The sequence below is a fragment of the Staurois parvus genome, unplaced genomic scaffold, assembly GCF_062004578.1.
Source record: "Staurois parvus isolate SC_StPar_1 unplaced genomic scaffold, SC_StPar_1.0 ptg000154l, whole genome shotgun sequence".
NCBI lineage: Eukaryota > Metazoa > Chordata > Amphibia > Anura > Ranidae > Staurois > Staurois parvus.
The window spans coordinates 2173611-2191063 of NW_028317950.1; the positions used below are offsets into that span (position 1 = coordinate 2173611).

General features: G+C 43.6%; 1 protein-coding gene across 1 annotated transcript in view; it reads right to left on the minus strand.

Moving 5' to 3' along the window:
• The window catches only part of ITIH6 (inter-alpha-trypsin inhibitor heavy chain family member 6), a 90869-nt gene that overhangs the window by 18771 nt on the left and 54645 nt on the right, over positions 1-17453 (minus strand). The window contains exons 4-8 of the mRNA XM_089674907.1: positions 16702-16812; positions 8125-8372; positions 3426-3595; positions 3228-3344; positions 1717-1888 (exon numbers count right to left, since the gene is read on the minus strand). Coding sequence (XP_089531033.1) covers positions 1717-1888; positions 3228-3344; positions 3426-3595; positions 8125-8372; positions 16702-16812 — 818 coding nt within the window. The remainder of the gene's footprint in view (positions 1-1716; positions 1889-3227; positions 3345-3425; positions 3596-8124; positions 8373-16701; positions 16813-17453) is intronic.

Below are 17453 nucleotides of genomic sequence, written 5' to 3' on the forward strand. Positions count from 1 at the left end.
CCCTTCAGCTGTTGCGAAACTACAAGTCCCATCATGCCTCTATTTTTGGCAGTCAAGCTTGTAACTGTCAATCTTGCAATACCTCATGGGACTTGTAGTTTGGCAACAGCTGGAGGGCCGCCAGATTAACACATGTGCCCTACACCATTGAGCCAGTAAAGTCATATCTTGCATTGAAGAAAGCTAAGATGTCTAAACATATTCTGGCTATATCTGTGCTATACACCAACAGATTTAGATGCATTGTCAGCTAAAAGGGGCAAAAAGGAAAAAATGAGGCACCAAACCCTAGCGCTAGTTATACAAGGGGTATTTTTCTATTAAGCCCACACACTTTCTTTTGCAAAAATTATCAAATAGGTCAGGACAACCCATCACCAAACATTATATATGTCTATAGAGCAAATAGCATTGGTAGATTGCCTTTAGCTGTTTCAAAGTGTTCATGATTTAAAGCAGGTTGAAATTAATTTAATTTAAAACGCGTTTTCTCTATCAGCTGGCAAACTCTCTCATACCTAACAATTCTGAAGGACCGATCTCAAGGCTCACTGCATTTACTTTTAGGCTATGTTTACGCTTGCGCTGGGTGAGTGCTAAAAACAAACAGTTACGCCTGGTTTATACCACTCCCAATTAAGCTGGCGGTGGACATGTGCCTCAGGTACGATGCTCTGCACCACAGGGCAGAAAAATGATCCCTTCTCTCATTTTTGGCAATACCACTTGATGAATGAAAACCATTCCACTGAATGGGGCCATCGTGCAACCATTCCTTAGGTGCCTGCAATGTATGCATTTGTGGCATAGTGGTGTGGGGTTTTAAGGGTTAAAACACAGTGAGAATGTGAATGACTCTGCCTGTGTGCACAAAGTCAACTCCATTACCACACGGATTAAGGAGTTAGATGTTAAGGAGCTTGATGTAAAGGAACTAGAGTATCTTGCACAGAGCCCAAACCCTTAACCCACTGGTGTCAAACTGGCGGCCTCCAGCTGTTGCCAAACTACAAGTCCCATGAGGCATTGCAAGATTGACAGTTACAAGCATGACTCCCAAAGGCAGAGGCCTGATGGGACTTGTAGTTTCGCAACAGCTAGAGGACTGCCAGTTTGACACCCCTGCCCTAACCCAACTTAACACTTTTGGGATGAACTGGAATGCTGATTACAAGTCATGTCTTCTCATTCAGCACCAATATCTGACCTCACAAATGGACACAAATTGCCACAGAGACCCTCCAAAATCTTGTGGACATAATTCCAAGAGGAGTGGAGGTTGTTACAGCTTAAAAGGACAGGGGCAGAGAAGGATGAAGAGGGGAGGGGGGTAGCTCCATATTGCTGGCCGTGGTTTTGGAAGAGGATATCCAAGAACCTCTGATCAGCGTAATGGTTCACAGACCTTCGACCTAGAGTTTCCACCTCATCCCTTTAAAACCGAACACATATTAATTACACAGGTACTGTGGCTAAATAAGGTGGTAATTAAACTTACTCAGTGCCTTATCTGCATTAAATTAGCCCCAAAGCCTGTGTAAATAATATGTTTTCAGTTTTAAAGGGATGTGGTGGCAACTCTACTTGGACCATATATTGTACATGAAGTTATAGGGATTTTTATTTAGCATGAGCCACTGATGTCCTTTATTTTTCCTTTTTCACTTTAGCAACAGAATAAATACATAAGCAGCTCAGTAAAATAATCTCACTTACATCCATCAGCTTCAATCTTGTTCACATACTCCTTTGCACTCTTGATATTCTGAGCTGTGGCTTGGATGGAAGTGCCGGGTCTCCATGCCTGTACTACATCTGAGAAGGTAATGATGTTAAAGTGGTCATCTCGGTGGAGGTCATTTAAGATGACGTACATAGCACTCTTTGTCTGAAAGGATAATTATAATGTATTTTGTTACTTTTCTGAGTGTAGCGATGGCTAATTGTCTTCTACTTTTGCAATTATACAGTTTTATTAAAGACGATTAATTTATTAATGAAGGCAACTAAAGTAATGTATAGGAAAAGCTTTTTGATTATCAAGGAAGTTTTAGAACCTATTGCTAAAATAAACTAGGTGCTTAATGATGCTGACTTTAGTCTACGTCAGTGGTCTCCAAACTACGGCCGGGGGCCAGATGTGGCCCTTTGCTTGCCTTTATCCGGCCCTTGAGGGACTTTTCCTCCCATTGACACCAATAATGGGGCGCTCCCCCCCACTGAGGCCAATGATGAGGCACTATTCCTCCCCACTGACACTAATTATGGGGCACTATTCCTTCCACTGATGCCAATGATAGGGCACTATCCCTCCCACTGACACCAATGATCAATGATTGGCCACCTTTCCTCCACTGACACCAATGATGGGGACTATTACTCCCACTGAAACCGATGATGGGGCACTATTCCTCCCACTGATACCAATGAGGGGGCACTATTCCTCCCACTGATACCAATGATGGGGCACTATTCCTCCCAATAATACAAATGATGGGGAACTATTCCTCTCACTGACACCATTAATGGGTCACTATTCCCCCCACTGACACCATTGATGGGGCCCTGTTCTTCTTATTTACGCCAGTGTGAGTGTATTGCATTTTTAGTCAAATCTAGGGGGAGATTTACCAAAACTGGAATGTGCAAACTCTGGTGCAGCTCTGCATAGAAACCAAATCAGCTTCCATTTTATTGTCAAAACTTAACTGAGCAAGCTGAAGTTAAAAGCTGATTGGCCCCTATGCACAGCTGCTCCAGACTTTGTGTACTCCAGTTTTAGTAAGGGCCCTTTCACAAGGGCGTTCTGTTTTTTTCATCAGTTCAGTCACGTTATTTTTCAAAGAAAAACGGATCAGATTACATCCATTTTTTCATCCGTTTACATCAGTTTTTCATCCGTTTTCATCCTTTTTTTGTCCATGTACATCCATTTTGCATCTGTTCTGGGGGTTTTTATGGAAGAAAAATAGGGTTTTCTTCCATTCAAAAAACAGATGTTAATGGATACGGACATTAACGGATGTAAATGGATGATCATCTATAGAAATACATGGGTGTCCGGTTTTCATGCCCATGTGAAAGAGGCCTAAATCTCCCCCTTAGAATCTGCCCAAATCTAAATTCACTTTGTTCTCTTGTGTAGCTTGTATAATGTATTTTGCTGTTTTGCATAGGTGTCAGGTCCGCTTTAATGTCTGGGCCTGATGTGTCATATATGGACTCACCTGTTTAATTTTAGTGCCGAACATTGACCCACTGATGTCAATGACGAAGATAACATTTTTCTGGATGGTCGGAAGTCCTCGTGGAGCAAAATAGTGAACAAAATATCCATTGTATATCTAGGTTACAGACATGAGAAATGGTGAATTCTTTTTACAGGTTTATAACTCTCTGTGATGTGTTACATATCACACATCTACCTGAACATCTCCTGCGAGGTCCTTCAAGGCCACATCGTACTGGACAACAAAATCTGCTGCAATGCCGGAACTGGACTGGGCAGCTTGTTCCTTTGGAGCTGGACTGAAAGTGACTCGAGCACAGTGAGGGGTTTTCTCTACTTCCGTGGATGGAGGCATTTTTGTCTCCCCTGTAAAACAGACACATAGAGGTTCAACAAACCTTGCTTTCTCATTTGCAGTTTGTACTTTTATACACACGTGGAATAGACAAATTGTTCATCCCAATCTATAAGGTCATCTGCTTGCTTGGGCAATGTTCTATTTTTTTTTTTTACTTTTTTCAAAGTGTCTCTGAAACCAAAACTTTGTAAATAATCTTAGATAGAGTATGGAATGCTAAAATCCATGTCTGGTCTCTTGTTTCCATCTGTGTTACATTGCTTTTGCATTGTTTCTATCTGTGTTGATGTAGCACCCTTCTAGATAGGTGCTAGGTTTAGATCAGGGGTGGACTGACCATTCGGGCCCTCGGGCACTGTCGGAGAGCACGGGTCAGTAGGGGACCTCATGAGATGCCCCTTGGTACCTTTCATAGGCTTTTTGGGTGTGATTTGAGTGTGGGCAAGGACACAGGGGCCCCATGATTTCCTATTGCTCAAGGGCCCCATGAGTTGTCAGTCCACCCCTGATTTACTGTAGATAGATATGGTTTAGTATGTGCTGTGACAATGTAGTCAGTGTGGCTGTGATTGCTTGTTAGGAAAATGTGGTAATTAGTGCTGCTGTGCCCTGCTAGTCAGGTCTGCTCAGTGCGTTCAACAGTTGCCAGCCAGATAGCTCCATCTTCTCCATCCAGAAAGCTTGAGAAGCTTCTAGGTCATAGGTGTGGAGCTATGCAGATGGCAGCATGAATATTGATACAGCCCTGGCCTATCCCAGAAAGGCAGGCTCTGATGGCATGCTGGGGAACTCTATATATTCAGTGAACACACTGGGCTCTGGGTATTCCTGGATAGGATTAGTCCAACCGAGAGGGGGCATGCTGTCCTCCTAGGCAATGCTGCTACATCTACTGTTGTGAGGCCTCAGGTGGGCTACCTAAGGACCTGAATGCTGAGACCCACCCATATGGAAGAAAAATATATTTAAAATACATTTTAAAAATATTCTTCCAAAATATATTGACATACTTGAAACACTACAATTTTGGTCATATTCAATATGTACAAACATCTCTGAAAGGATCTTAGAGGGTTTGTGCTGCAAAAATGGTGCTAGGGAGTCAGCTGCGGGTCTATCTAATGGGGATACCAGCAAGTAACCCAATGTGCTTTGTCTATCTAATTTCTTACTAAAAAGGGACTTTGCTCTTGTGGCTCTAAAAAGAGATTCTCAGTTAGACTACTATTACTACTACTGCGTTAACCAATTTCCCCCAAGCCTATAGCATACATACTGGTACAGGGCGGCATGGCTGCGCAACATCACGTATATATCCGTGATTTGCATTTCCGGGTAGGAGCACGCGCTACCTCATCCACGCCGCCAATGGATGTCAATCATTGGTCCCAGCTAGAGTTTCCCTGCCGGCACTCGGCGATTGCCGAATAAAACTGACAGGGGAGAGACCTGTGCAAACAACACAGGTCTCTCTCTTGACAGCTAGAACATGCTGCTGTGTATTTCTCTGCACAGCAGAGAAGTACACAGCAGCATGTTTACATAGTGATACACACACAGCACATGATGTAAAACAGCACACAGTTAACCCTTTGATTGTCCCAGATGTTAACCCCTTTCTGCCCAGTACCATTAGTACAGTGCAGTGCTTTTTATTAGCACTGATCACTGTATTAGTGTCATTGGGATGTCAGTGGCAGTTAGTTCCCACCCAGTATCAGAATGTCCCTGCAGTCCTGCTATAAGTCGCAGATCGCCACCATTATTAGTATAAAAAAAATAAAAATACCAGTATATATACAACCATTTGTAACGCTATAACTTTCATGTAAACCAATTAATTTACACATATTGGGATTTTTTTTCAGCAAAGACATGGAACAGAATACATTTTGGCCTACATTTATGAAGAAATTAGATTTAAAAAATTTTTTTTACTGGATATGTTTTAGAGCAAAAAGTCAAAAATATTGTTTTTTTTCCCAAAATTGTCAGTCTTTTTTTGTTTATAGCGCAAAAAATTCGAAATGCACAGGCTATCAAATACCACTGAAAGCTCTATTTGTGGGGAAAAAAAGGATTTCATTTGGGTGCAGCGTTACATGACCACGCATTTGTCAGTTAAAGTAATGCAGCGCCATAATGCAAAAAATGGCCTGGTCAGGAAGCGGGGTAAATCCTCAGGAGGGCGAGTGGTTAAAGCTGAATTCTACTGTTTGTTACAAGCACAGATGTTAACATAGCTTGTCCTGAAGAATACCTAAGTCCTCAAGTGTACAGTACATAGTTCTTACTTTTGGAGTATCGTACCTCATTCCCCCAACCTTATCCAAGTTCTTCAAAAAATACAACACCAGTAGGCTGGTCATTGAAGAAACATGGGAACGAGCCTATGTGCCTGTCTGTGGGGCAACGCTCATGGGGTAACTTGGACAGTATTCCTGCAACTCCAACGCTACTATACATTTGAAGCACTTCCTTATCTTCTGTCCTGTAGACACAACAGGAACTGAAAGCAAATGTCTCCCCTCTGCTGACATCTTTCCCTTACTTTGAGACCCAGTGACAGCAAAATTCATTCGGCAGGTACCCAGATAGCAAATAAAACCAGATAGGGCTTCCAAGTCCTTACCACTCTATCCAAAACTAATCAAGTTTGTTTCAGAGACTTTTTAATAAGCCCTCAGAGGGTGTAGTGTAAAAAAATAGAAACTGAAGCGCCAAACCACTGCTAAGAGGTCCAGATACAACTTTATTCACCTACATTCTTATACTTGTGCTGTAAAGTTCATGGGGTACCAATAAAGACCACCTTTCCATTGGAGTTCTGTATTCATATATATATATATATATATATATATATATATATATAGGGATGTGGTATTAGACATGTAGACATGTGCAGTTTGTTTCATTCCAAATCGAAATTCGGACATACCCTCCGAATCTCTGAATTACAATAGTAAATAAGTCCAAAATAACAAAACTAAATTTCGTCTGAAATTCAAATCGAATTTAAAAACAAATTCGAAATATAAACATATTGCTGACTATTGCTGATTTCCTTCAAATACTATGTGTATTAATGTTAGAATATAAACGTCTTCCAAAATAAAATTTTGAAAATAATAGAAGAGAATAAAACAGAATAGAGTAAAAGAGAACAGAATAGAAAATAAAAGAATAGAAAATAAAGGAATGGGAAATAATAGAACAGAAAATAATACATTAGAATAGAAAAAAAATAGAATAGAATTTAATAAAATAAAAAGAATATAGCCATCTTCTGCAATTCGAATTTCAAAAAGAATAGAATTATTATTATACAGGATTTATATAGCACTGGAACTCTGGAACTCCCTACCCAAATTTATCAGACTCTCACCTACTCTACTTACCTTTAGGCGATCATTAAAAACTTCTCTCTTCAGGGAAGCCTATCCCGCCCTCTGCTAATACTAGAATCCTCTACGCTTCTAACCACTCCATCCCCCACAGTTTTACCTATTGTACCACTCACCCCTCCCTCCTAGATTGTAAGCTCCAAGGAGCAGGGCCCTCAATTCCCTCTTGTATTGAACTGTACTGTTACTGTATTGTCTCCCACTATAATGTAAAGCGCTGAGCAAACTGTTGGTGCTATATAAATCCTGTATATTAATAATAATAACAGTTTGCTCAGCACTTTACAATATAAAAGGGAGACAATACAGCAACAACACAGTTCAATACAAGAGGGTTCGGAGGGCCCTGCTCCTTGGAGCTTACAATCTAAGAGGGAGGGGCTAGTGGTACAAAAGGTAATAACTCTGGGGGATGAACGGATAGGAGGAATAGAAGATTCTGTTATTAGCCAAAGGCAGAATAGGCTTCCCTAAAGAGATAGGTTTTCAAAGATCGCCTAAAAGTGGGCAGAATAAAATAGAAAATAATCGATTAAACATAACAGAATATAAAAGAATAGACTAGAACATAAAATAGTAGAATAGAATTGAATCAAAAATAAAAAAAATAGAAGAGAAAAAAAAAAGAATAGAAATATAATAAAAAGAATAAAACCATCTCCAAAAATTCAAATTTCGAATAGAAGAAACCCAGCTATTCTTCAAAATGAATTTGGATTGATTCAATATTTTCGATTCTAATTTGATTCTAGTACTGCAAATCCATTGGAAAAATTTGAATCTGGTAGAAAACGAATAAATGAAACAATTTTTGTCAAGAATGTAACAAAACAAAATTAATAATTTAACAAATCAATATGAAATGAAACAAATTTTTTCTTTCTGCATATGTCTATGTGGTACTCCCATTTTAGTTTTTTGGGGAAGGCAGTGACCCAATCTATGTTCAACCTGTCCATAAGAAGCCAGAAGGTAAATAAACCCACAAGCAAGTCCCCCCCCCCAAAAAAAAAAAACATTTAGAGGAATCACTTTACCTTCTGACAAAAATGAGGAGAATTTCATGCTTTATGATATTTCAAATGTTAACAAGCAATTTGTGGTCTTTGCCCTTACCGGAACTCCACACATACCTCGAACAGAGTTGGTGATCAGTCGGCTGGTACGCAGAGGCAACACCCGGACGTACTCTATCCCCGTCCTTTCAGAGATTGTCACCTGCACAGTGAGGTTCTGGACGATCTGACCGGGCCTCACACTGACAGCATGCTCATATTTCCCCAGCTGTCTTCTCAGCAGCTCCTCGTAGGTGAGATCAAAGGTTATTTCCCCTCCGGCCTCCACAGTCACTGAAACACGGAACTTCTCTGTCTCTCGGTCCCTGTGGTGATGTGAAGTCAGACACTTTTATGCACAATGCTTTACCAGTCGACTGCAGAATTGGCCTGAAAGTCTGGAAATTGGGCATTTGTTAGAAGGGCTTCCGTGTCGGAAAGTATTTTGGGTTGGCCAATTGAATTGGAGTGGAATCTCAAAACTTTTTGAGTCCTAAAGCCTAAGTCCATTGTTTATTTAACTTTAATTGGTTTGGACCAAGCTGGTCCAACAGAACTATGTCCTTCACTAATGCATGCCTCAGCTACAGTATGTGTAGGGTTGACACCTTTTCTTCAAGCAAAACCCGAATACTTTAGTGGCACACGACATTTTTTTTGTCACCCCCATAATACAGGGGTCAGTATCACCCCCTTCATAATACAGGGGTCAGTGTCACCCCTCTTCATAATACAGGGGTCAGTGTCACCCCCCTTCATAATACAGGGGTCAGTGTCACCCCCCTTTGCAGTACAGAGGTCAGTTTCACCCCTCTTTATAATACAGGGGTCAGTGTCACCCCCCTTCATAATGCAGGGGTCAGTGTCACCCATCTTCATAATGCAGGGGTCAGTGTCAGCCCCCATCTTAATACAGGGGTCAGTGTCACCCCCCTTCATAATACAGGGGTCAGTGTCACCCCGCTTCATAATGCAGGGTCAGTGTCACCCCCTTCATAATACAGGGGTCAGTGTCACCCCCTTAATACAGGGGTCAGTGTCACCCCCCTTCGTAATACAGGGGTCAGTGTCACCCCCCTTTGTAATACAGGGGTCAGTGTCACCCCTCTTTATAATATAGGGGTCAGTGTCACCCCCCTTAATAATGCAGGGGTCAGTGTCACCCCTCTTTATAATACAGGGGTCAGTGTCACCCCTCTTCATAATACAAGTGTCAGTGTCACCGCCCTTCATAATGCAGGGGTCAGTGTCACCCCCTTTGTAATACAGGGGCCAGTGTCACCCCCCTTCATAATGCAGAGGTCAGCGTCAGCCCCATTCATAATACAGGTGTCAGCGTCACCCCCCTTTATAATACAGGGGTCAGTGTCACCCCCCTTCATAATACAGGGGTCAGTGTCACCCCCTTCATAATACAGGGGTCATTGTCACCCCCCTTCATAATGCAGGGGTCATTGTCACCCCCCTTCATAATGCAGGGGTCATTGTAACCCCCTTCATAATTCAGGGGTCAGTGTCACCCCCCCTTCATAACACAGGGGTCAGTGTCACCCCCCTTCATAACGCAGGGGTCAGTGTCACCCCCCTTCATAATACAGGGGTCAGTGTCACCCCCCTTCATAATACAGAGGTCAGTGTCACCCCCTTCATAATGCAGGGGTCAGTGTCACCCCCCCTTCATAATACAGGGGTCATTGTCACCCCCTTCTTAATACAGGGGTCATGGTCATCCCCTTCATAATGCAGGGGTCAGTGTAACCCCCCTTCATAATGCAGGGGTCAGTGTAACCCCCCTTCATAATGCAGGGATCAGTGTCACCCCCCTTCATAATGCAGGGGTCAGTGTCACCCCCCCCTTCATAATACAGGGGTCAGTGTCACCCCCTTCATAATGCAGGGGTCATTGTCACCCCCCATTCATAATGCAGGGGTCATTGTCACCCCCCTTTGTAATACAGGGGTCAGTGTCACCCCCCTTTGTAATACAGGGGTCAGTGTCACCCCTCTTTATAATACAGGGGTCAGTGTCACCCCCCTTTGTAATACAGGGGCCAGTGTCACCCCCCTTCATAATGCAGGGGTCAGTGTCAGCCCCCTTCATAATACAGGGGTCAGTGTCACCCCGTCATAATACAGGGGTCAGTGTCACCCCTCTTTATAATACAGCGGTCAGTGTCACCCCTCTTCATAATACAAGTGTCAGTGTCACCCCACTTCATAATACAGGGGTCATTGTCAGCCCCCTTCATAATGCAGGGGTCACTGTCACCCCTCTTCATAATACAGGGGTCAGTGTCAGCCCCCTTCATAATGCAGGGGTTAGTGTCACCCCCCCCTTCATAATACAGGGGTCAGTGTCACCCCCTTCATAATGCAGGGGTCATTGTCACCCCCCATTCATAATGCAGGGGTCATTGTCACCCCCCTTCATAACGCAGGGGTCAGTGTCACCCCCCCTTCATAATGCAGGGGTCAGTGTCACCCCCCCCTTCATAATACAGGGGTCAGTGTCACCCCCTTCATAATGCAGGGGTCATTGTCAACCCCCATTCATAATGCAGGGGTCATTGTCACCCCCCTTCATAACGCAGGGGTCAGTGTCACCCCCCCTTCATAATGCAGGGGTCATTGTCACCCCCTTCTTAATACAGGGGTCATGGTCATCCCCTTCATAATGCAGGGGTCAGTGTAACCCCCCTTCATAATGCAGGGGTCAGTGTCACCCCCCTTCATAATGCAGGGGTCAGTGTCACCCCCCCCCTTCATAATACAGGGGTCAGTGTCACCCCCTTCATAATGCAGGGGTCATTGTCAACCCCCATTCATAATGCAGGGGTCATTGTCACCCCCCTTCATAACGCAGGGGTCAGTGTCACCCCCCCTTCATAATGCAGGGGTCAGTTTCACCCCCCTTCATAATACAGGGGTCAGTGTCACCCCCCTTTGTAATACAGGGGTCAGTGTCACCCCTCTTTATAATACAGGGGTCAGTGTCACCCCCCTTCATAATGCAGGGGTCAGTGTCACCCCTTCATAATACAGGGGTCAGTGTCACCCCCCTTCATAATGCAGGGGTCAGTGTCATCCCCCCCTTCATAATACAAGTGTCAGTGTCACCCATCTTCATAATGCAGGGGTCAGTGTCAGCTCCCATCTTCATAATACAGGGGTCATTATCACCCCCCTTCATAATACAGGGGTCAGTGTCACCCCCCTTCATTATACAGGGGTCAGTGTCACCCCCCTTTGTAATACAGGGGTCAGTGTCACCCCCCTTTGTAATACAGGGGTCAGTGTCACCCCTCTTTATAATACAGGGGTCAGTGTCACCCCCTTTGTAATACAGGGGCCAGTGTCACCCCCCTTCATAATGCAGGGGTCAGTGTCAGCCCCCTTCATAATACAGGGGTCAGTGTCACCCCCGTCATAATACAGGGGTCAGTGTCACCCCTCTTTATAATACAGCGGTCAGTGTCACCCCTCTTCATAATACAAGTGTCAGTGTCACCCCACTTCATAATACAGGGGTCATTGTCAGCCCCCTTCATAATGCAGGGGTCACTGTCACCCCTCTTCATAATACAGGGGTCAGTGTCAGCTCCCATCTTCATAATACAGGGGTCAGTGTCACCCCCCTTCGTAATACAGGGGTCAGTGTCACCCCCCTTTGTAATACAGGGGTCAGTGTCACCCCTCTACATAATACAAGTGTCAGTGTCATCCCCCCTTCATAATGCAGGGGTCAGTGTCACCCCCTTTGTAATACAGGTGTCAGCGTCACCCCCTTCATAATACAGGGGTCAGTGTCACCCCCTTCATAATGCAGGGGTCATTGTCACCCCCCATTCATAATGCAGGGGTCATTGTCACCCCCCTTCATAACGCAGGGGTCAGTGTCACCCCCCCTTCATAATGCAGGGGTCAGTGTCACCCCCCTTCATAATACAGGGGTCATTGTCACCCCCCTTCTTAATACAGGGGTCATTGTCACCCCCTTCATAATGCAGGGGTCAGTGTCACCCCCCTTCATAATACAGGGGTCAGTGTCACCCCCCTTCATAATACAGGGGTCATTGTCACCCCCCTTCTTAATACAGGGGTCATTGTCATCCCCTTCATAATGCAGGGGTCAGTGTCACCCCCCTTCATAATACAGGGGTCAGTGTCACCCCCCCTTCATAATACAGGGGTCAGTGTCACCCCCTTCATAATACAGGGGTCAGTGTCACCCCCTTCATAATACAGGGGTCAGTGTCACCCCCTTCATAATACAGGGGTCAGTGTCTCCCCCCCTTCATAATACAGGTGTCAGTGTCACCCCTCTTCATAATAGGGGTCCCTCTATCACTAATCACTAATAGTTGGTCCCTCTATCCTGATATATAGCGGTAGCTGTTCACCCCAATAGATACGTACACAACCCTTCCCCCACACACCAGAGCTCAGCCCCCTCCTCCCCCCAGTCTCCTCGCCATATCAGTCGGTGTGATATTGATGGGAGGAGGGGAAGAGGAGGTGGGAAGATGCAGGAGGAGTCTGTCACCATGACATCTGCTCCAGTGGAGAAGTTCTTGACATCAGGGAGAGCACCAGACAGTGTGGGGGAGGGGGCACCTGTACGGAGTACCCCACCACAGAGTCCCCCATAATATGGGGCTCCTCAGTCCGGTATGAATAATGTGTCCTGATTTCAGTTGGACTGAATCCTGGAAACATGATTTAAAACCCGGACTGTCTGAGTGACTCCTAGACAGGTGGCGATCCCGGTTGTATATGCTGTATAAACTGTATGTAGCATTAGCTAAATACAGTATACAGCGCTATGTTCTGGCAGGGGTATGAGGACTTCCTGTCCAATTTCCGCAACAAAATATAGAGGCGCTGAGGGCTGCTCTACCATTTTCAGGAAGCTTTGTATTTTATGAATCTCAATCTCCACCTCAGTCTGTAGACTAGTGCAGTCTATTTGCTTCACTGCAGGTGGCGCTCAACTGCTGGGAGAGGAAGAACAATTTTCCTCTATGGTTTCCTCGGTCACTGGGAAAGCTATCTGATTGGATATTGCCTCCCCATGTGACTCTGGTGGCTATCTTGGGCCAGGCAGAGTCTATTGATGACCCTTGCCCCCGGGCTTGGCACCCATTTCGCTTGTGAGTATTGTAGGGACAGGTCACCTGTCTGTCAGAGACAGTGATTAGTGGTAGGGAGAGGTTTCAGACGAGTTGGTAAAGGATAGGGACATACCATCCTTCCTGGAGGCCTCCCCATTTAGGTACGGACCGGCCAGGCCACTTTTGAGTGTTTACAGCCAATGCACCACGCTGCACCTCCCCACAAGATAATCAGAGAACGCCTTGTATTCATTGATGAAATGCAAAGCTTCCTGTGAATGCCATTCTTTATTGATGTCAGACCAGTACAAGATGGAATTTTATCTGCCAATTTGGGTTCCTGTAGTTAAAGTCATCTCAATCTCTAAAATTTCAAGTTGGAACAAGTTCATGCTAATTTATGTTTTGACATTTTGATTGGTTTTTATATTACTTTTTTCCCCAACAATTAAAATTATCTTGGACTCTTCCATCTGGTTTTGGTCTGGTGCTCTTTTCCGTATTTCTATGGTTTGTGGATGGTGCCAAGTGAGCAGATTACTATACTGTCTGGACAGACTGGACCTGGTACGTCAATGCAGAAAATGACATTTGAAACAGAATTCTAGGTATACACTTTTCTATTGAGAGATTTAAATGTCTGTTGGTAGTTACAGTCAGGTCCATAAATATTGGGACATCGACACAATTCTAACATTTTTGGCTCTATACACCACCACAATGGATTTGAAATGAAACTAACAAGATGTGCTTTAACTGCAGACTGTCAGCTTTAATTTGAGGGTATTTACATCCAGATCAGGTGAATGGTGTAGGAATTACAACAGTTTGCATATGTGTCTCCCACTTGTTAGGGACCAAAAGTAATGGGACAGAATAATAATCATAAATCAAACTTTCACTTTTTAATACTTGGTTGCAAATCCTTTGCAGTCAATTACAGCCTGAAGTCTGGAACGCATAGACATCACCAGACGCTGGGTTTCATCCCTGGTGATGCTCTGCCAGGCCTCTACTGCAACTGTCTTCAGTTCCTGCTTGTTCTTGGGGCATTTTCCCTTCAGTTTTGTCTTCAGCAAGTGAAATGCATGCTCAATCGGATTCAGGTCAGGTGACTGACTTGGCCATTGCATAACATTCCACTTCTTTCCCTTAAAAAACTCTTTGGTTGCTTTTGCAATCTACTTTGGGTCATTGTCCATCTGCACTGTGAAGCGGCGTCCAATGAGTTGTGAAGCATTTGGCTGAATATGAGCAGATAATATTCCCGAAACACTTCAGAATTCATCCTGCTGCTTTTGTCAGCAGTCACATCATCAATAAATACAAGGGAACCAGTTCCATTGGTAGCCATACATGCCCACGCCATGACACTACCACCGCCATGCTTCACTGATGAGGTGGTATGCTTAGGATCATGAGCAGTTCCTTTCCTTCTCCATACTCTTCTCTTCCCATCACTCTGGTACAAGTTGATCTTGGTCTCATCTGTCCATAGGATGTTGTTCCAGAACTGTGAAGGCTTTTTTAGATGTCATTTGGCAAACTATAATCTGGCCTTCCTGTTTTTGAGGCTCACCAATGGTTTACATCTTGTGGTGAACCCTCTGTATTCACTCTGGTGAAGTCTTCTCTTGATTGTTGACTTTGACACACATACGCCTACCTCCTGGAGAGTGTTCTTGATCTGGCCAACTGTTGTGAAGGGTGTTTTCTTCACCAGGGAAAGAATTCTTCGGTCATCCACCACAGTTGTTTTTCGTGGTCCTCCGGGTCTTTTGGTGTTGCTGAGCTCACCGGTGCGTTCCTTCTTTTTAAGAATGTTCTAAACAGTTGTTTTGGCCACGCCTAATGTTTTTGCTATCTCTCTGATGGGTTTGTTTTGTTTTTTCAGCCTAATGATGGCTTGCTTCACTGATAGTGACAGCTCTTTGGATCTCATCTTGAGAGATGACAGCAACAGATTCCAAATGCAAATAGCACACTTGAAATGAACTCTGGACCTTTTATCTGCTCATTGTAATTGGGATAATGAGGGAATAACACACACCTGGCCATGGATCAGCCGAGAAGCCAATTGTCCCATTACTTTTGGTCCCTTAACAAGTGGGAGGCACATATGCAAACTGTTGTAATTCCTACACCGTTCACCTGATTTGGGTGTAAATACCCTCAAATTAAAGCTGACAGTCTGCAGTTAAAGCACATCTTGTTTGTTTCATTTCAAATCCATTGTGGTGGTGTATAGAGCCAAAAATGTTAGAATTGTGTCTATGTCCCAATATTTATGGACCTGACTGTATTTTATTTTAAAGAAAGAAAGGGAAAAAAAAAACAAAACATCCTTCAAACCCTCAGGTACTAATGATATCGTGTTGTCCAGAGCCTACAGCAAAATTAACTGTGCAAATGAATAACCTTTACTCCCAAAATTAGGCTCCATTCACATCTAGGAGTATTTTTTTTTATTGTGGGCAGAATCACTGCAAAATCATTTTTAATGGCACCTAAACGCGGGTGCAATTCTGCCGCAATTGTCACGCTAAACAAGATGGGCATTAGGCATGGAGGAGCTCAGCTATGAGGAAAGATTAGAGCAACTGAATTTATTCTCTCTTGAGAAGAGGAGATTAAGGGGGATATGATCATCATGTATAATACATAAGGGGGATATGATCTCCATGTATAATACATAAGGGGGATATGATCTCCATGTATAATACATAAGGGGGGATATGATCTCCATGTATAATACATAAGGGGGGATATGATCTCCATGTATAATACATAAGGAGGATATGATCTCCATGTATAATACATAAGGAGGATATGATCTCCATGTATAATACATAAGGGGGGATATGATCACCATGTATAATACATAAGGGGGGATATGATCTCCATGTATAATACATAAGGGGGGATATGATCTCCATGTATAATACAGAAGGGGGATATGATCTCCATGTATAAATACATCAGTGGTTCATATAGTGAACTCGGTGTAGAGCTATTCACCCTGAGGTCATCACAGAGGACAAGGGGGCACTCTTTACATCTGGAGGAAAAGAAATTTAATCTCCAAACACGGAAAGGTTTCTTCACAATGAGAGCTGTGGATGTGGAATGTGGAATAGACTCCCTCAAGAGTTGGTTCTGCCCAGCTCAGTGGATCGCTTTAAAAAAGTTCTGGATTCTTTCTTAGATACACAGAATATAACTGGATACTAACATTTATAGGTAAAGTTGATCCAGGGAATATCCAATTGCCTCTCGGGGATCAGGAAGCAAATTGGATCGTGCTTTGCTGGGGTTTTTTTTGCCTTCCTCTGAATCAACTGTGGGTGTAGGATAACTTTTTTTTTTTTTTTTTTTTTTTTTTTAATGGTTGAACTGGATGGACTTTTGTCTTTTGTCAGCCAGACTAACTATGCAACTATGCAATTATGTAAACAATAAAGAATAAGATCTATTAAGGTGGCAAGTTGAGTTAAATCATGATAGGATTGTATGTCACTGGTTCCAATGCGATGAAGGTGCCTACCTTGTTCCTACGTGGGCTGTGGTCTTCCCCTGTCGCCTTGCTTCATCATACATCTTCTTAGCTTGATGTTTCTCCTTAACCTCGGCTACATGTGTCTTACCATTCACCGTGCTGCAGGAAAACATTGCATCATTAGGAAACCCAAGACGCTTTTGCAGCTATAAACACATGGTGACATCACTTGGTAATGGCTTCCTACCTTTTGGTGCTCAATACATCATACTGTATTACTAGGCATGGGGTTCAGGTTCACCACTACCATGATCATCTCTAAGAAAATCGAGACTTATCAGACCAGGCAACGTTTTTCCAATCTTCTATTATCCAATTCTGGTGAGCCTGTGTGAATTGTAGCCTCTGTTTCCTGTTCTTAGCTGACAGGAGTGGCACCTGCTGTGGTCTTCTGCTGCTGTAGCCCATCTATTTCAAGGTTGGACATGTTGTGTGTTCAGAGATGGCATTCTGCATACATTGGTTGTAAGGAGTGGTTATTTGGGTTACTGTTGCCTTTCTATCATCTAGAACCAGTCTGCCCATTCTCCTCTGACCTCTGACATCAACAAGGCATTTTTGTCCACACAACTGCAGCTCACTGGATATTTTCTCTTTTTTGGACCATTCTCTGTAAACCCTAGAGTTTCTTGTGCGTGAAAATCTCTGTAGACCAGCAGTCTTTGATATACTCAGATAAATCCCCAGGACTAGTGAAGTTTGCTGATCACAGACTTTTAGACGAAAACTTTGCAGGTTCC